At 52.3% G+C, this 20,357-nt stretch overlaps 1 protein-coding gene across 1 annotated transcript in view; it reads right to left on the reverse strand.

The window, feature by feature from the left end:
• The window catches only part of RPA1 (replication protein A1), a 276,446-nt gene that overhangs the window by 20,173 nt on the left and 235,916 nt on the right, over positions 1-20,357 (reverse strand). The window contains exon 15 of the mRNA XM_086955196.1: positions 2,978-3,085. Coding sequence (XP_086811322.1) covers positions 2,978-3,085 — 108 coding nt within the window. The remainder of the gene's footprint in view (positions 1-2,977; positions 3,086-20,357) is intronic.

The raw sequence follows: 20,357 nt of genomic DNA on the forward strand, positions 1-20,357 counted from the left end.
GTGGCGTTATCTAATGATTTAATTCACAATACTTGCTTTTGTCATGTCAAGGTTTTCTGATGAATGGAGTTCCTCTTTTCCTGTCTGACTCCTAGATACTCTTTATGTAGTTCATGACTCCTGGTGGCCTCCTGCCCTGGGCACCGCACCCAAGCCACCGGACCACGCACGCAACCTGGGCTTCATCCTGGACTCCTCCCTCACGATGACCAAGCAAGTCAACGCCGTCTCATCGTCCTGTTTCAACACCCTGCGCATGCACCGAAAAATCTTCTGATGGATCCCCACCGCAACCAGGAAGACGGTCACCCAGGCCCTAGTCACCAGCCGCCTGGACTACGGAAACACCCTCTACGCCGGGACCACAGCCAAGCTCCAGAAAAGACTATAGCGCATCCAGAACGCCTTATCTTGGACATCCCCCGCCACAGCCACATCTCTGCCCATCTGAAGAACCTGCACTGGCTCCCCGTCAACAAGAGAATTACATTCCGACTCCTCACCCACAAGGCTCTCCCCGACGCGGCCCCCAGGTACCTCAACAACCGCCTCGCATTCTACACACCCACCCGCCAGCTCCGCTCCGCCAGCCTCGCCCTCGCCACCGTCCCACGTATTCGCAAAACCAACGCCGGGGGAAGATCCTTCTCCTACCTGGCATCCAAGACATGGAACTTCCTCCCCACCCACCTCCGGCTGACACAGGACCATCTCGCCTTCATGAAGCAACTCAAGACCTGGTTGTTCGAGCAGTAGCGACCCCCCTCAGCGCCTTGAGACCCTAACGGGTGAGTAGCGCGCTCTACAAATTCCTTGATTGATTGATTGATTGATCTCACTGCGTGCACAGACACGGTAAGCACGGCCAGGCTGGATCATGGTGCCAATGCAACATGTTTGAAAGAAAGTAACAGGAAGCACAAGACATGGGTCATACTGGAGGCAGCAGTACGGATCACACAAACTGGACGTGCCCTGAAGTGAACGAAAATAAAATGAAAGGTTAAAGAGGCCAAAGGAAGCACGAATTATGGGGCTAAATCCCATCATAAGAGTAAAGGACAGCGAATATATTCAGAGGAAAGATGAAAAGTTGAAAAGCTCAACAAGACAAAAAAAGAAATATTGTGGAAAGATTTCAATACTCCCAATGACCCAAGAGCAATAATGAAAAACCTGCCAAACCAACATCTACTTTAAGAGACCAAGTGATGGTCAACAACAAGGACCGGATTAAGAGACCGGTTACCTGTTCAGAGACTAAACTAAACATACTGAACTCAAGGGGGTGGAAGTCAGCTTGGGGGAGGTGGGGGAAAACTATTGAAAACAAGGTCTCAGAGCAAGAATGCAGGCATGATGCAGTCGACAAAATGAAAAATCTGATTAAAGACAACAAAAACTTTGCTTCCACAGCCAACTAAAAGGAGGTTTCAGACCAGTTTGGTTTTACAACAATGGAAAAACATTCTACATGAAAACATGTTACAGAATCACGACAAGCCTACCCACCACAAACTGAAAGAGGAACGCAGCCCGACCTGGGAGCCAAAGTCTCCAATATGACAACAAGCATTTACAAAGCCAAGAGGTTTCACCTATGCAAGACCTACTGGCCTGGTCAATGTTTTTTTGTAAAGATGTTGCAGAGCAAAATGACTCAAAGTAAATAAAAACAAAGCGCTATAGTGCAGCCAGCATTGACCGTCCAGCATTTTAAAATAAATTAACATGTTGCACAGCAGTCCACGCTGGTGTGCAACATCTTTAAAAAACATTAACAAAGCCAAATTGCTTTGCACCAGCTATTTGGAATAGTTGACGTTTTTAAAGGGGTTGTGGATTAAGGCCAGAACTTCCTCCTCTAGACCTGGGTTACCAGGTTCAAGTCTTGGCCCCAGCACAACATCCTAAGATTCTGGGCAAATCACAAACTCCCTGTGCCCCACCCAAAAAAATGAATTTGTTCTTGTGTAAAGTAAATGGTGCTCAAGTAAAGCGCTCCAATGCCTTTAGGCCACGTTTGCGCTATATAAACCTTCCAAAAAGATTTTTTTTTTTTTTAAACAAGAGGGTGAAAAACAATGGCGGCGGGGTGACCTAGTTAAAAAACAAATGGGGTTGGAAAACAGTTAATTACAACAACAATAAAAAGAGAGTTTCTTTAGGGGCCGAGGGAGAATGAAGCAGGAGGCAAGGAGAAAGGATTGACTAATTGGAAGCAAGAAAACGAGTGACATGGGACCCAACCAATGGTGAGTAATGGGCGGGCTATAAGTCCCTTTAAGCAGAGCATGTGTGCTGTAGGCAACACCTAAAAAGGACTGCATCCTCAAGGTAGTGAAAAACAAAGCATTTCAAAAGAGGCAAAACATTTTTCAATCTTTTCAGCTTAGACCATGAGGAGGTCAACGGTTAACTTGTTAAAATAGGTTTAATCAGGACAGAGGTCCCGGCTAAGTTAATGCTCCCAAATAGTTTGAAGTAACATGTAAAGAGCAAGAATTTTGGGGCTCAAGTTGAGAATACTTGTGAAAAGGGGACTGTGGGATGGGGAAGTGGGATGCAGAGCACTTGCATGATTTTACAAGCAAGTTTAGGGAAAGATGACCAGTTTTGTCGGACACATGAAGGTATACACCAAGTTCATTTGGCCACGATCATTCAGGGGTTGACCAGTAGGTCTTTCGGCATGAAGAAGTTGAAGTTGATTTTATACCCACGATACCATAATTACGATCTTCACTGAAGGCATGCACATTTACTATAAAGAAGAGGGGCTGGGGTGTGATGTAGTTCTTTCTTACTTGGCAGGTTATTCTTTGAGTTGGTACACTTTACAATGGTAAAAACAATTAAACAAAAAAAAGAAACAAAAAAGCAACATTAAAAGACAGGCTCTGTCACAGACCAGCTTCTTTTCGGTGCACTGTTACGCTGTGCCCTCACACAGGCAGCAGTTTTACTCTGTACAAACCTTTTCCTTCAGGTCGCCCAGGTATGCAGCGTTCTGCCCAAGGATCGCTTCTGCAGACTCCTGGAAACAGGTCACCCATTGATTCTCACCAAAGTCTGCAATGTTAGCCTGGAAAGTAAGAAGCACAAGTTACTAGGGACGTTCATTGAGCGGGGTTTGCACAATTACACCACTGCTTCTAAACATAGGGGAGAATGCCAATGGGTGGCGCAGCTCTAAAGCACTAGACTAGTCCATGTGTTTTGTAAACCTTGCACTGCGTCGGCGTGGCATTTTTGTAGAAAGTCAGGGCCCGTGTCTGCTGCAGCATCTATGATACCAGAGTTCTCAAGTTTCTTAGGTCCGCGCCTCAATATCTCATCCAGTCAGGTTGTTTTCTTTACAGTCTCCCACTCGTTTCCCTGTTTAATGCATTATAAATTCAGGATTACACGTACCGGAATCGAAAGGAGAAAGCCAGCATTGGACGATCTGCCTAAGCACGTACCTCAGAACCTGATAGTTCATACAAGTTCCAAAGACATATGGGAACAAGCTTTGGCAAAGCCAAAAGGTCGCACCTATCTAAGAGCGATTGGCTTTGCCAAGGTCTTTCAGACATGCTGTACATCAGCATGGCTGCCGTTCAGCAGCAGTTCATGTAGAGTGATGTAGATTGGTATAGAGTAGAGTGGCATGGATTAGACAGTGAGGTTGAACGGCATAATTTTGTAGAGTGGAGTACAGCGGTATAGAGTATCATTGTGTGGAGTAAAATTGAATGCCAGAGTGAAATGGAGCAGTGTAGGGTGGGGGATGGAGAGACGGCTCAGAGTGCCCTTATTTGGCGTGGCAAAGAGTAGTGAAAAGTCCATCAGAATTGCTTAGAGTGGCGCAGAGTAGTAAAATTGTGGGTGTAAGTAACTTAAGTGTCAATAAAGATAGCAAATAGGATGAAAACAACATAAATAATAAGCCATATGTGCTTGTGTTAAAAGTAGGAAAGCACATTGCATGTGCAGGAAATATAATACTGAAACACTTCCAAAACAAGCATTTACAATGCAATGGTCTCGGCATTATTAAAGGTAGAGCTATTAGCATTGCTTTTTTAATTTTTATTTTAAATTAATAAATGGCCTTGTCATTTACATAGGCAATAGCTTAATCGTTAAAGAAATGGCATTGTCATTTACAATGCTAATATGTTTATTGTTTGCAAATGCATTACTTATTGCATTTACATCAACAGAGCTACCCACACAAAGCTACCTACATAGAGCATTCACATAGAGCTACCTACACAGAGCCATACTCACACAGACAGAGGCATCCACATATAGAGCCAACCACAATAAAAGCTATCTACACAGAGCCACAGCCACACACACACACAGCGACACACACACAGCGACACACACACAGCGACACACAGGTACACACACCCACAGGTACACACACCCACAGAGACACACACAGAGACACCCACAGAGACACCCACAGAGACACCCACAGAGACACACACACACACACACACACACACACACACAGACAGAGACACAGACAGACACACACACACACAGACAGAGACACACACAGACACACACACTGAGCTACACACACCTACACATACCTACACACACACACACACACACACACACACACACACACACACAGGCACATACATAGAGCCACACACACTTAGTTACACACACAGAGCCACACACACACATATAGACAGAGTTAACACACACAGAGCCACACCGTGACAAAGCTGTTCACCCGGTCCCTAATTAATGTTTTGTCGCAGTACCAAATCCACCCGGTACCATTCCTTCCTCGAGGACAAGCATAAAATAGCATCGACTGGGTGCTCTCCAATTTGAGGCCCTAACACAAAAGTATTCTCACATTTTTATATGTGTAAATATATCATGAATGTTTTTCCTGTAGTTCGTTGCTTCAATTATTACTATATATTAAATGAGAACTTACTTTCAGAGCTCTTAAAGCTCTTACATCGACTGTACTAAAATGATTGACATCTTGATCATTTTAGCTCAACCATCACAAATATTAGCTTACCACTCCTGGCTATATAGACACCTTCAAATATTATCCCGTTTCTAGTGCATCTTAGTTAGGCATCAATAAACACGTGGATCCTGCAAACCTCTTCCCCGAACACAGAAACCTTTTCTCAACTTATCACTGCTAAAGTTCGTGTCGAAACGACTTATTTCTGTACACCATGAAATGTGGTTCCTTTTACATAGTCTCCCCAACTTGTAATGCTTCATTGGCCTCACCAACTAACTGCGATCCAAAACAGGGATCAGAGCACTTTAAATAGCACCAGTTAAGTTACAGTGGACACATTCATTTTTGTCAGGCACGGGGAGAATAAATGATTTGCCCAGGCGCATGCAGATTGTGTAAGAGGCATAAGCCAAATAATATTTCTCTTATAAGTGCTCGGTTGTGAGCACGCTTTCAAACTTAACGTTAAACACGACTTCCAATTGAAAGCGCTCCCTTTTTCCTAGCATGCATCCCGAATGCAAAACTGGACCTATTGATAAATAAATACCGTGCTCGATGCATTACCTAGTCATGTATCGTGGCCTTTACTTTTCAGCGCGGTCTCATAGCGCCTATGCATATAAGAATAAGTACATTTCCCTGTACGTCCAAAACCGGCTACGGGCAGCGCCACGCATAAATACCCGCCATGACTGTCGTCTAATCGTTGGCCTCCTAGTTTGTACCGTGACAGTTATAAACTTCCCAGTCGCCTATGCAGAGCATACAGGGCGAATCTATCAGAGTTCTCATCGCGCTTCCCGACAAAAACGCCTGAGACCCAAGCAACTCGCCATGGGCATTTGGCACGGGGGCATCGGATGATATGCTGGTGGGCGGACCTGAAATAAACTTAATTGAACAAACCTCCGCTGCCTGCCCCGCCGCACCGGAAAGGCAGGGGTAGCGTGACTGGCAGGAATAGGGATAAAGAGGCGCCCACCCCCATCGCCATGCGCACAGACCGGGAAGGTGTCATGGAGTGGTTGCGAGGCTGAGGTGCCACGAGCAGCGGGGAAAGCTGTACAACGGGGAAGGTGCCGTGGACCAGTCGGGTAACACTGGGATATGGGGGATCCGGCAACTGGTGTGCCCCCCTCCCCCCGGCAACAGTCCCGTCTTGCTCCTTCCACTCCTCCTAGTGCAACCCTGTGCCTCACCCCCGAGGAGGTAGGCGAGGGCAGGCTTGGGGGCCAGGACCCTGGAAGTGCCCTGCTGGTGAGGGCCGCGTCCCAGTTGGGGGCTGCATCCCCCTGCGTGGCGGGAGCTACTGGCAGTCAATCCCAATAGAGGAGAGAGGCAAAGAAGACTCACTATCCTCCCCCATCCCGATACCACGCAGGACAAGCACCCACGTGACCAGCAGCAGCAGTGGCGATCCTGGTGCCCGAGTTGGACCGGGTCCCGGCCAGCGCCTACAAATTGCTCTGGGCAGACATTACTAAATGCCCACTCCCCTTGTCCCCGGGAGCTGCTCTCCCCCATGACGGACGTAGCCACGGCGGGGCCGGGCACAGCCGCCCATTGTTAGAACTGGGGGTCTCTGGTTGGCGCAGTGAAGCACTGGCGACAAGCAGGGACCCTCTCCTCGAGTCAGGGCAAGGGATTACTCCCAGAAATAACCCCATCTCACCCTCTAGGTAGTGTGGCGCAAGCAGTCTAGGTTAAACTCTGGAGTGCATAGGGTTAAACATTTGCAGTATCACACACAATAATCACCAACCCACCACACAATGACACCAGACTGTATTAGTGTGAAAATATAACTTTTATATATTTCAAGCAGGCTTATAAATACAGTCTTATCAGTTAACACGGGCTCCAGTTACTTGTAATTAGGTTGCCCCAGTTCTTTGTTCAGCTTTTCAAAATAGTTCTTAGACTTCCAAAAGGGGTTAACCTCTCCCAATACTTCCAAGGTAATGCAGGCAATAAAAACAGTTTAAAGAGAGGTAACCCGGTCCTCACCAGGCTCCTCCGTGTTGTAGATGGTGCCCCAGGCGTTGCGGAACGGTTCGTGGGTTCCTGTGCGCTTCCTGCTCGCACTACGGGCCCGGCCTGCCAAAGCTCACGCTTCTCGCGTGGGACGCGTACGTTAAGGCCGGGTCTGTCAGGGCGTACGAGTCGTACAGCAGGGTGCGACTCGTACCAGAGGTAAAAAATACTTCACGAGCGTACCAGGCGCCCGTTCCACCGCAAGCCCTTGGAGATCTTTGTAGGAGTTTGGCACAAGTTCAAAATAAAGCAAAGTCTTTCAGTCTTTCTTCTCCTGCTCTCCTTCAGCAGCAAGGCACCCACCACAGGCCAGTCTCTTGGGGTCAGAGTCAGTACTTCTCCATGCAGCTTCCAGGGTCCTCCTCTTCAGGCAGAGCTTCTTCTTTGCGCAAACAGGATCTAATTTACAAGGAGCAGGGCTCCTACTTTTATACAGAGTTTTCTTTGTTCTCCCAGGCCAGGGGGGCCTTTGCATAACTCCATTCAGTCTCTGAGCACTTGTTGGGTGTACTCTGGTGTCTTCTTTCAGTGTGAGGGGCAGGCACATCAGACGCTCCGCAGGAGGTGGAGCCAGCATTGCGTGGACAGGGGCAGCCAGGAGTACCTTGAGGACAGTGCTTCGCCCTTCCTGGGCCAGGTGCTGGCTGAGTCATCAGTCGCTCCCCAGGGGGCGGAGCCAGCATTGTGGTGGCAGAGCACAGCCTGATTAAGAGTCAAGGGGCACTCCTACCTCCCACTAAAGTGTAATCCTTGCATTCACCACCTGTCATCCCCCAGCCCTGTCACTCACACATCCCAGACAGTTAGATACACATCCAAGCAGAGGCGGGCAGAAATGGTTAGGCAAGCAAATGCTAACTTTCTAAAAGTAGCATTTGCAAACACAGGATATTAAAATAAACTTTACTAAAAGAAGTATTTTAATATTCGGAGTTCAGGCATACTAAACATTATTTTCTACCATGCTCCCTGAGCCTGCTGGGATTATAGAGTGTAATAATTCCAGCAGCCCATCTGGCCTAAGGGGAACAGGTAGCCTTACAATAGTGAAAAACGAATATGGCAGTAATTCACTATCAGGACATGACACACACAGAGCATGTCCTACGTTACACTTACAATGCACCCTGCCCTTGGGCCTACCATAGGGGTGACTAATATGAAGTTAAGGGAAGGTTTAGGGGCTGGCAAGTGTGTGCACTTGCCCCGCCAGCATGACAGTACCAGACTGCACGCAGGTTCTGCAATGGCAGACCCTAGACACATTTTAAAAGGCTGCTTCTGTGGATGGTGCAACCAGCGCTGCAGGCCCACTAGCAGCATTGGCATTTACAAGCCCTGGCACTCCTGGTGCACTCTACTGGGGACTGATAGTAAATCCAATGACCCAATCAGGAATACCAATCATAGTTACACTTTACATAGGGAGCACTTGCACTGCGGCACGGATTGGCCGTGGCGCAGTGCCCTGAGCAGCGGACACCAGCAAAAACATCTGAGGCACATCAGCAAAAAGTGGAAGGGAAACTCCCGCCAAGGTGCCAGGTCTAACACCCATCTTCGGGGACGGGGACACAGCACTCACCACAAAATCACGGATCCCGGGGACACGTCCGAAATGGCGGACGCAAGCTTCCGAACATTTTCAGAATCAGGGGCGTGTTCGGCGTTCTAAAAAGGGGCGTGGCTAAAAAGTGGAAAGACCAGAACGAACACGCACCCGAATCCGAAAGAGACGGAGCTTCTTTCGAGTGACGTCTCTCTCCTCCAATGGCTGCCCTCTGTTTAGGAAGCCAGCCAACTGTAAGCCCACTGAATAGTAAACAATAAATCTTGCAGCACAGCACATGCGCTATTGTATGAGACATATAAAAATTACTAGAAACACTAGGGGAAATGGGTCCATTTCCCACTCATCAGCCAATATCCAGCTGCTTTCCTGCTGCAGTTAGCTTCGTAGTTCGAATCTTCAAATTTTAGAGTTGCAGTGATAGAGAATCCGTGAAAATCTAGGGGAATGCATCCAAAACAGGACAGTCCACATCGTGATAGAACAGTCACCAAATACCCAAAACGTGTGCAGTTCCATTTAAATACCATTCTAAAAATACTATGGGCTTAAATTAAGGGATGTTATAGTTGGGTGTCTCTCCATAGAATAAACTTTTTTAACAGTACCCACATTTTTTTCTCATATCAATTTCATTTCTCAATGGTGACTGTCAGGGGTTTGATATATCAATTTCATTTCATAATGTAGGTTTAGTGGCTGTCAGAGGTTTGATACAGGTAAAGATGGTCCATAGTAGGGCATTAGTTCTGAAAGCGGGCCCGAGTATCTGGAGGGACTTGGTTGTCCCTGAACAGATGTACACAGACTGAACACTGTGTGCAGGATAGGTTACCCCTTTCATCTGTGGTTACCAGTCAGCATGAACTTGGCTACCCATGAAGTTAATGGTATAGGGTTAATGTTGCAAATAACAAGATGCTTTAGCTATGGTGATTGTATGTTTGATGGCAGTAAAGACACTTCATATTCTTCAGAGCTGTTTTGCTCTTACTTCCATAGCTCTAATGGTATACCAATTTATAAAGCAATGTGTACAAAAGAAACTTGGATGATGTCATCAGCGATGTCATAAGCAGTGTATGAGAGTGGCGCAATTTATACTTGGCTCTAACTATAACTGGTAAATTTGATGTTTTTTTAAGCTCAAAACATTAATGTCGCCGACAAATTCGCTAAACTATAACACTACTTTAACCTTTATTTTTTTTTCTGTGATTTTTGTATTTTTTTTTAAACAAAACAAATAGTTTTACAGGTTGGTGTAGTTTTGCAGCTCGAATATTTTTATGGGTTCACATGCTATGCATTATTCTGCCATCTAGTGGTTGGGTCCGGAATTGTAGTAATTCTTTCCTTTTTAGGTCTCGCATGGCGTACTGCGCACATGCGCAGTTGAGCTCTTGAGATTTTATGTTTTGAAGTGAACCTCACTAGCGAGGGTTAAACCCCGCCCCTCTTCTCCGTTGGTTGGCCTCCTAAACGGTGGCCAGCCATTGGAGAAGAGGTCCTAGTGACGTTCTCCTTTCTCTATTAGCCCCGTCCTTTTCAGATTGGGTTCCTTGACTTACTGCTGAAGTAAAAGTTTTCTTATCTTCTTTATGGGTCCAGATGGCCCCATAAAGAAGATAAGGAACCTTTCACCCCAGCAGGAAGTCGGGGCGCCAAGGACGGGCTAAAAGAAAACTTGAGTCATGCCTGCTGCGGCCACAGACGCAACACCAGGAAAAGCCCCCCCCCCCCCTTCCCCCCCAAGCTGTGGCCGCCGGTGCCCGCGATGCTGCCTCCTGTTTCCCTGACGGAGCCCGCCCTGGGTGGGGAGCGTTAGGGCGCCGCTGCCTGTTTCCCATGCACGCAGGAGCATACCCGGGTGGAGGCTGAGGCTGCGGGGGTGCCTGCCGGCAGAGGATGTGCAGATGAGAAGGAAGGAGCCCCTCTCTGCCCAGGACTGTGCCCGGCTCCTAGCCGCCGAGGGCGGCCAGACCAGACACCCCAGCCCTGCTGCTCTCTGGGTGCCAGCAGGGGGAGAAAGTGACCCCCGCTACCCGTGCCAGCAGCAGCCGAGGGGTAGAGAAGACTTCAAAGTGGACGCGGGCGGGGAGGCACCATGGGGAACACTGTGTCCTGCTGCGTGTCGTCCAGCCCTAAGCTGCGCAGAAATGCCCATTCCAGGCTGGAGTTCTACCGGCCCGAGACAGACCTGAGCCCGGAGGACACGGGCTGCAACCTGCAGCACATCAGCAACCGGGAGAACATGGATGGTAAGAGGAAGCGCCGGGCTCTGCTTCATGGAAAGAGCACCTACCACCCACCCACAGCTATCCATTGTGCTAAACAAAGTTCCTGTGTCATTGTGTCCCTGGTGTGTGTGTGTGTGTGTGTGTGTGTGTGAGAGATAGGTTGCAGGCATGTATGTACTCCGACGTCAATGACTGGGTGCACAGTATGTGCCTGGGCAGCGCTGGAACTGCATCCCATGATGCAGTGATAGGCGACGAGGTCACGACTGGCATTCATTGCACTGCAGAGACAGGCGTGTTCACTCTGTGCCCTGGGGTTCGATTGGCACAGCGAGCTAAAATGGTTTACAGAATCACACAACATGTCCAAGTGGTCGCGTCGGGATTTAAACCCAGAATTTTCGGTCACAATTCAGTGGTCTCCTCTTTTCTCTAAAAACTGTCTTTCGGGAGCTAAAGCACTACCCTGTGACCATTAATGCTGACTCAAAGAATATAAATCGGATAACAGATCATCTTGACACTCATATTAAATATTACATCATATTTCTCCTGGAGAGAGACCTGTGAAGCCCATCTTGCATGTAATCCCCAAACTTATTTTACCTTTCGCGTTCTGCTTTTATTTTAGACGATTTTGGTGCAGCGAGCACACAACACGAATTTTAGATTTGATTTGTTGTCATACTGTGTAAAAGAATCACTTCGCCATTTAACAGGAAGCAGTTTTCTTTTCTTTAAAGAACTGCATTAGGGAGGGGCAAGGGAGGCCAGCACCCTAACCCGGTAGTAGGCAGTAATCAATAGGTGCACAGAGCAGAGCGAGAAACTTGCCTCAAGCCAGATCACGCCTTCTCTCACTTCCCCACCTGTACCTTCTGCACGGGTGTCGTTCGCAGCCCCAGGAAATCTGGACACTGATTTATGAGGGCTCGTGTTGGTTAGCCTTCAGTTCAAGGCGAGGTGGAAAGGGTTGTAGGACAAAGTACAGACAGGAAGTGAACTTTGGCATCGCATCCTAATCCGCTACATCCGCACTTAGTTAATATCCGAAGGTGACCCAAATGCATAGAAAAAGTAAAGGCTGCCTAATTCTGTCTGCGCTGTCAAATATTTGAAAACACTATAACTGTTGGTGTTTTTTCTTGTGTCGGGGAGGGGCTCTGTATGTGTGGCTGTGTGTGTGTGTGTAGCTCTCTGTGTGTGTAGCTCTCTGTGTGTGTGTGCGGCTGTGTGTGTGTGTGTAGCTTTGTGTGTGTGTGTGGCTCTGTGTGTGTGTGTGTGTAGCTTTGTGTGTGTGTGGCTCTGTGTGTGTGTGACTCTGTGTGTGTGTGTGGCTCTGTGTGTGTGGCTGTGTGTGTGGCTGTGTGTGTGTGTGGCTGTGTGTGTGTGTGGCTGTGTGTGTGTGGCTGTGTGTGTGTGTGGCTGTGTGTGTGTGTGGCTGTGTGTGTGTGTGTGGCTCTGTGTGTGTGGCTGTGTGTGTGTGTGTGGCTCTGTGTGTGTGTGGCTCTGTGTGTGTGTGTGGCTCTGTGTGTGTGTGTGGCTCTGTGTGTGTGTGTGGCTCTGTGTGTGTGTGTGCGGCTGTGTGTGTGTGCGGCTCTGTGTGTGTGTGGCTCTGTGTGTGTGTGGCTCTGTGTGTGTGTGTGGCTCTGTGTGTGTGTGGCTCTGTGTGTGTGTGGCTCTGTGTGTGTGTGGCTCTGTGTGTGTGTGGCTCTGTGTGTGTGTGGCTCTGTGTGTGTGTGGCTCTGTGTGTGTGTGGCTCTGTGTGTGTGTGGCTCTGTGTGTGTGTGGCTCTGTGTGTGTGTGGCTCTGTGTGTGTGTGGCTCTGTGTGTGTGTGGCTCTGTGTGTGTGTGCGGCTGTGTAGCTTTATGTGTGTGTGTGGCTCTGTGTGTGTGTGGCTCTGTGTGTGTGTGGCTCTGTGTGTGTGTGGCTCTGTGTGTGTGTGGCTCTGTGTGTGTGTGGCTCTGTGTGTGTGTGGCTCTGTGTGTGTGTGGCTCTGTGTGTGTGTGGCTCTGTGTGTGTGTGGCTCTGTGTGTGTGTGGCTCTGTGTGTGTGTGGCTCTGTGTGTGTGTGGCTCTGTGTGTGTGTGGCTCTGTGTGTGTGTGGCTCTATGTGTGTGTGGCTCTGTGTGTGTGTGTGGCTCTGTGTGTGTGTGTGGCTCTGTGTGTGTGTGTGGCTCTGTGTGTGTGTGGCTCTGTGTGTGTGTGTGTGGCTCTGTGTGTGTGTGTGTGGCTCTGTGTGTGTGGCTCTGTGTGTGTGGCTCTGTGTGTGTGTGGCTCTGTGTGTGTGTGGCTCTGTGTGTGTGTGGCTCTGTGTGTGTGTGGCTCTGTGTGTGTGTGGCTCTGTGTGTGTGTGGCTCTGTGTGTGTGTGTGTGGCTCTGTGTGTGTGTGTGTGTGGCTCTGTGTGTGTGTGTGTGTGGCTCTGTGTGTGTGTGTGTGTGGCTCTGTGTGTGTGTGTGTGTGTGGCTCACTGTGTGTGTGGCTCGCTGTGTGTGTGGCACGCTGTGTGTGTGGCACGCTGTGTGTGTGGCACGCTGTGTGTGTGGCACGCTGTGTGTGTGGCGCGCTGTGTGTGTGGCGCTGTGTGTGTGGCGCTGTGTGTGTGTGGCGCTGTGTGTGTGTGGCGCTGTGTGTGTGTGTGGGTGTGTGGCGCTGTGTGTGTGTATGGCTGTGTGTGTGTGTGTATGGCTGTGTGTGTGTGTATGGCTGTGTGTGTATGGCTCTGTGTGTGTGTATGGCTCTGTGTGTGTGTATGGCTCATCTCCTACGCTGACGACACCCAGCTGATCCTCTCCCTGACCAACGACCCCGCCGCCGCCAGAGCCGACCTTCACGAAGGGATGAAAGACGTAGCCGAGTGGATGACGACCAGCCGCCTGAAACTGAACTCAGACAAGACGGAAGTCCTCATCCTGGGCTCCTCGCCCTCCGCCTGGGACGACTCCTGGTGGCCCCCTGCCCTGGGCACCGCACCCAAACCGACAGACCACGCACGCAACCTGGGCGTCATCCTGGACTCCTCCCTCTCCATGACCAGACAAGTCAACGCCGTCTCCGCGTCGTGCTTCAACATCCTGCGCATGCTGCGGAAGATCTTCCGGTGGATCCCCACCGAGACCAGGAAGACGGTCACCCAGGCCCTCGTCACCAGCCGACTGGACTACGGCAACGCCCTCTACGCCGGAACCACCGCCAAGCTCCAGAAGAGACTCCAGCGGATCCAGAACCCCTCAGCCAGACTCATCCTCGACATCCCACGACACAGCCACATCTCCGGACATCTGAGAGACCTGCATTGGCTCCCCGTCAACAAAAGAATCACCTTCCGTCTCCTCACCCACGCACACAAAGCCCTACACGATCAAGGCCCGAGCTACCTCAACAACCGCATCAACTTCAACGCTCCCAAACGCCATCTCCGATCAGCCAGTCATGCCCTCGCCGCCTTCCCCCGCATCCGAAGAACGAAAACAGGAGGAAGGTCCTTCTCCTACCTGGCCGTCAAGACCTGGAACTCCCTCCCTCCCGACCTGCGCCTGACCCAAGACCACCTCTCCTTCAGGAAGAAGCTCAAGACCTGGCTGTTCGAGCAGTAGCAGCACCCCCTCCCCCCCCCCCCCCCCCAGCGCCTTGAGACCCTCCGGGTAAGTAGTGCGCTCTACAAATGTCTTTGATTGATTGATTGTGTGTGTGTGTGTGTGTATGGCTCTGTGTGTGTGTGTGTGTCTCTGTGTGTGTGTGTGTATGGCTCTGTGTGTGTGTGTGTATGGCTCTGTGTGTGTGTGTGTATGGCTCTGTGTGTGTGTGTGTGTGTATGGCTCTGTGTGTGTGTGTGTATGGCTCTGTGTGTGTGTGTATGGCTCTGTGTGTGTGTGTGTGTATGGCTCTGTGTGTGTGTGTGTATGGCTCTGTGTGTGTGTGTGTATGGCTCTGTGTGTGTGTGTGTATGGCTCTGTGTGTGTGTGTGTGTATGGCTCTGTGTGTGTGTGTGTATGGCTCTGTGTGTGTGTGTGTATGGCTCTGTGTGTGTGTGTGTATGGCTCTGTGTGTGTGTGTATGGCTCTGTGTGTGTGTGTATGGCTCTGTGTGTGTGTGTGTGGCTCTGTGTGTGTGTGGCTCTGTGTGTGTGTGTGTGGCTCTGTGTGTGTGGCTCACTGTGTGTGTGGCACGCTGTGTGTGTGTGGCACGCTGTGTGTGTGTGGCACGCTGTGTGTGTGTGGCACGCTGTGTGTGTGTGTGGCACGCTGTGTGTGTGTGTGGCACGCTGTGTGTGTGTGTGGCACGCTGTGTGTGTGTGTGGCACGCTGTGTGTGTGTGTGGCACGCTGTGTGTGTGGCACGCTGTGTGTGTGTGGCGCGCTGTGTGTGTGTGGCGCGCTGTGTGTGTGGCGCTGTGTGTGTGTGTATGGCTCGGTGTGTGTGTATGGCTCGGTGTGTGGCTCGGTGTGTGGCTCGGTGTGTGGCTCGGTGTGTGGCTCGGTGTGTGGCTCGGTGTGTGGCTCTGTGTGTGTGGCTCGGTGTGTGTGGCTCGGTGTGTGTGGCTCGGTGTGTGTGGCTCTGTGCGTGTGTGGCTCTGTGTGTGTGTGGCTCTGTGTGTGTGTGGCTCTGTGTGTGTGTGGCTCGTGTGTGTGGCTCTGTGTGTGTGTGGCTCTGTGTGTGTGTGGCTCTGTGTGTGTGGCTCTGTGTGTGTGGCTCTGTGTGTGTGTGGCTCTGTGTGTGTGTGGCTCTGTGTGTGTGGCTGTGTGTGTGGCTGTGTGTGTGGCTGTGTGTGTGGCTGTGTGTGTGGCTGTGTACGTGGCTGTGTGTGTGGCTGTGTACGTGGCTGTGTGTGTGGCTGTGTACGTGGCTGTGTACGTGGCTGTGTACGTGGCTGTGTACGTGGCTGTGTACGTGGCTGTGTACGTGGCTGTGTACGTGGCTGTGTACGTGGCTGTGTACGTGGCTGTGTACGTGGCTGTGTACGTGGCTGTGTACGTGGCTGTGTACGTGGCTGTGTGTGGCTGGCTGGCTGTGTGTGGCTGGCTGGCTGTGTGTGGCTGGCTGGCTGTGTGTGGCTGGCTGGCTGGCTGGCTGGCTGTGTGTGGCTGGCTGTGTGTGGCTGGCTGTGTGTGGCTGGCTGTGTGTGGCTGGCTGTGTGTGTCTGGCTGGCTGTGTGTGTGTGTCTGGCTGGCTGTGTGTGTGTGTCTGGCTGGCTGTGTGTGTGTCTGGCTGGCTGTGTGTGTGTCTGGCTGGCTGTGTGTGTGTCTGGCTGGCTGTGTGTGTGTCTGGCTGGCTGTGTGTGTGTCTGGCTGGCTGTGTGTGTGGCTGGCTGTTTGTGTGTGTGTGTGGCTGGCTGTGTGTGTGTGGCTGGCTGTGTGTGTGTGGCTGGCTGTGTGTGTGTGGCTGGCTGTGTGTGTGTGGCTGGCTGTGTGTGTGTGTGGCTGGCTGTGTGTGTGTGTGGCTGGCTGTGTGTGTGTGTGTGTGTGTGTGTGTGGCTGGCTGTGTGTGTGTGTGTGGCTGGCTGTGTGTGTGTGTGGCGCTGTGTGTGTGTGTGTGTGGCGCTGTGTGTGTGTGTGGCGCTGTGTGAGTGTGTGGCGCTGTGTGAGTGTGTGGAGCTGTGTGAGTGTGTGGAGCTGTGTGAGTGTGTGGAGCTGTGTGAGTGTGTGGAGCTGTGTGAGTGTGTGGAGCTGTGTGAGTGTCTGTGGCGCTGTGTGTCTGGCGCTGTGTGTGTGGCTCAGTGTGTGGCTCAGTGTGTGTGTTAGACGGACCGGGAGGGTCGGCCGAGTATAAGGGGAGAGGTCTCCAGGGAGAGCCGTCTCCAGCGATCGTACAGACAAGTAACTTCCCCCCCCACAGACGGACACCACACAAGGATAAGGTTAAACAATACTTTATCAGCAATTCTTCGAGTACGGTTAAATGGTACAAGGAGGTCTGGACTCAGGGGTCCCCTCGGTTCGAGTCTCTGGTGGGGAAAAGGGGTAGCGGGACAGTCTTGTTACCCAATGGGTGGATGGATAGCTCTCAATCCTCGAGCTCGGCGTTCTAGATGATCGGGCCGCGGCGGAGCCAGCAGGTCCCGAGATGGTTGACGGTGGCGACGGTCCGCGGCGGAGCCAGCAGGTCCCGATGAAGATGGAGGTACAAACGGTCCGCGGCCACGCCAGCAGGTCCCGACGACGATGAAGGTTTACGGAGGTTGCGGCAGCGCCAGCAGGCAGGACGATAGTTCACAAGGTACGGCTACGGCAGCGCCAGTAGTCCGTCAAGGATGAGTTCTTCTCTGCGTCTCTCGACTCCAGGATACAACTCCCTTCCTGCTCTGGAGCTGCCTCAGTTATAGGGCTGTTGCCCTTTGATGTCCGGACCCTCGCACTTGGAGGTCGGGAGGTCCGGGATGAGGGAGTCCAGACACCCAGCAGGGGAGTGGAGCCAGCGCCCGGGGGAGCTGGGGGCGAGCGGTACCTGGCGGGGGAGAGCCATCGACACCTCTTTCTCCCATTGACCTGCCAAGTAGTCCGCTCACCTCCTGGGTGGATGGTGGTGCCGGGATGTCTGAGACCTGGCCAGGCCCAGGGTTAGGGTCGATCGGAGGCCACGCGGCCTCGTGGTGCAGTATCCAAGATGGCGCCCAGGTCGGGCGCGCGGCCCAGTGGTGGATCGGGCCCACGAGGTCGAGATGTTCAGAGGCAGGGGTCCCGGAGGGGACGGAAAACGTGAAGGGGTGGTGTGTAACACTTGAGGGACCGGGCTCGGGCCTGGTCGGGCAGAGGGGGAGCGGGCCCTTCATGTGGCCTGTCCAACATGCGTCCCCCCCAGCTGAAGGCGGGGAGAGTCACCCATCCTCTTGGGGACTCTCCTCGTCGAGGCGGAAAAAGCGTGACAGGCCATCCGCGTTGGCGTGGTCTTGCCCCGGTCGATGTTCCACAGTGAAGTCCATCCCCTGTAGGGAGATGGACCAACGTAGTAGTTTTGGGTTCTCCCCCCGCATCTGCATCAGCCACTGCAGGGGTCGATGATCGGTCTGTACCCGAAAGTGTGTGCCAAAGAGGTAGGGCCGGAGCTTTTTGAGGGCCCATACCACGGCGAAGGCCTCCCTCTCGATGGTGCTCCAGCGTTGCTCTCGGGGCAGGAGTCGCCTGCTGATGAAGGCCACTGGCTGATCAAGGCCTTCGGGGTTCAATTGAGACAGGACCGCCCCAATGCCGTGGTCAGAGGCATCCGTCTGGACGACGAATTCCCGGCTGTAGTCGGGGGCCTGGAGCACAGGGGCGGAGCACATGGCGGCCTTCAGTTGTTCGAAGGCTGTTTGACAATCTGGGGTCCAGTTGACCTTCTTTGGTTGATTTTTGGACGTGAGTTCTGTGAGGGGCCCCACTATGCTACCATAGTCCTTCACGAACCGTCGGTAATAGCCCGTGAGTCCCAGAAAGGCGCGTACCTCGGTCTGGGTGATGGGGGGCTGCCAGGACTGGATGGCGGCGATCTTGAGCTGCAGAGGGGCCACCAGGCCGCTTCCCACCTGGTGTCCGAGGTAGGTCACGGACCCCTGACCAATCTGGCATTTGCTGGCCTTGATCGTGAGGCCAGCTCGCTGAAGGGCCTGTAGCACCTCTTGGAGGTGGTGGAGGTGGTCGGACCAGTGGTGGCTGTATACAGCGATGTCGTCTAGGTAGGCGGCACTGAATCCTTCGAGCCCGGCCAAGACCTGATTAACGAGTCGCTGAAACGTTGCTGGGGCATTCTTCATGCCGAAGGGCATGACCTTGAAATGATAATGGCCGTCAGGAGTGGAAAACGCAGACCGTTCTTGGGCCCGGGGTGTGAGGCCGATCTGCCAGTAGCCCGCCGTCAGGTCGAAAATGCTGAGGTAGCGGGCAGCTCCCATGCGGTCGATTAGTTCATCTGCCCGGGGGATGGGATGTGCGTCTGTTCGGGTGACTGCATTCAAGCCCCGGTAGTCGACGCAGAACCGGAGTTCTGGCGTGGTGCCGGGGGTGGCTGCTTTGGGGACCAGTACTACTGGGCTGGCCCAGGGGCTGTCTGAGGGCTCAATGACCCCGAGCGTGAGCATCTTGGTTACTTCTTCTTGGATGCAGGCCCGTACCCGATCTAGTACGCGGTAGGCCCGGTGGCGGATAGGGGGGCTGTCCCCCGTGTCCACGTCGTGCACACACCAGGAGGTGACACCTGGGGTGAGGGAGAACAGGCTGGCGAACTGCAACAGAAGGTCTCGACATTCTTGGCGTTGTTCCAGGGTGAGGGCTTCCGAGAGCCGGACCCCGTCCACGGAGCCGTCTTTCTCCCGAGTCCGTAGGAGGTCAGGGAGGGGTTTGGAGTCTTCTTCGACTCCATTATCTGTGGCCATCAGGAGGCTGAGTTCTGAACGCACGAAATGGGGTTTCAGTCTATTAGCGTGGAGGACCCGGAGGGGGTTCCGTGAAGATTCCAGGTCGATGAGATAGGTGACAGGGCCCTTGCGCTCGACTACTTTGAAGGGCCCCGTCCACTTGTCTTGCAGGGCGCATGGCTCGGTGGGAGACATCACCCATACTTGTTGGCCGGGTTCAAATTCGATGGAGGAGGCATTTTGGTCATACCACTTTTTCATGTCCTCTTGACTGGCCTCCAAGTTTGCTTTTGCCAGCTCTCTGAACCGTCGGGTCTGGTTGCGGAGGGTTAGGAGGTATTTGAAGACATCTGGAGGGTTCTTTAGAGGGGGCATTTCCCAGCCTTCTTTGACTAGGCTGAGCGGCCCGCGCACAGGGTGTCCATACAAGAGTTCGAACGGGCTGAAGCCGAGGGACTTCTGGGGGACCTCTCGATATGCAAAGAGGAGGCACGGCAGTAGCACGTCCCACTGGCGACGGAGGGGCTCTTCCAACCCCCCAATCATCCCTTTGAGCGTGCGGTTGAACCGCTCAACGAGTCCGTTTCCTTGGGGGTGATAGGGGGTCGTGAATCGGTAGCTGACCCCACACTGTTGCCAGAGGGACCTCATATATTTTGAAATAAAGTTCGTGCCTCTGTCGCTGACGACTTCTCGGGGGAAGCCCACACGGGAGAAGATCCCCATCAGGGCCCGGCCGACTACCGGGGCTGTCACAGTTCGCAGGGGAACAGCCTCAGGGTAGCGGGTGGCGTGGTCCACCAGTACCAGGATGAACCGATGTCCTTGTGCTGTACGGGGGTCCAGGGGCCCCACAATGTCTATCCCGACCCTCTCGAACGGGGTGGTGACCACTGGAAATGGTTGCAGGGGGGCTTTTAATTTGCGGCCGCTCTTCCCACTGGCTTGGCACGTGGGGCAAGATCGGCAATGCTGGAGTACATCATTCCTCATTTTAGGCCAGAAGAAGTGGGTCACTAGGCGGCTGTAAGTTTTATCTTGACCCAGGTGTCCAGCCAGGGGGACATCGTGGGCCAGATTCAGCAAGAAGTCTCTAAAACGGAGGGGCACCACTAGCACTCGACTGGCCCCCAACTCCGCGATCTTTTGTTCACTGTATAGCAGATCATTGTCCCAATAGACCCA

Source organism: Lissotriton vulgaris, chromosome 2_1 (assembly GCF_964263255.1).
Source record: "Lissotriton vulgaris chromosome 2_1, aLisVul1.2, whole genome shotgun sequence".
Taxonomy (NCBI): domain Eukaryota; kingdom Metazoa; phylum Chordata; class Amphibia; order Caudata; family Salamandridae; genus Lissotriton; species Lissotriton vulgaris.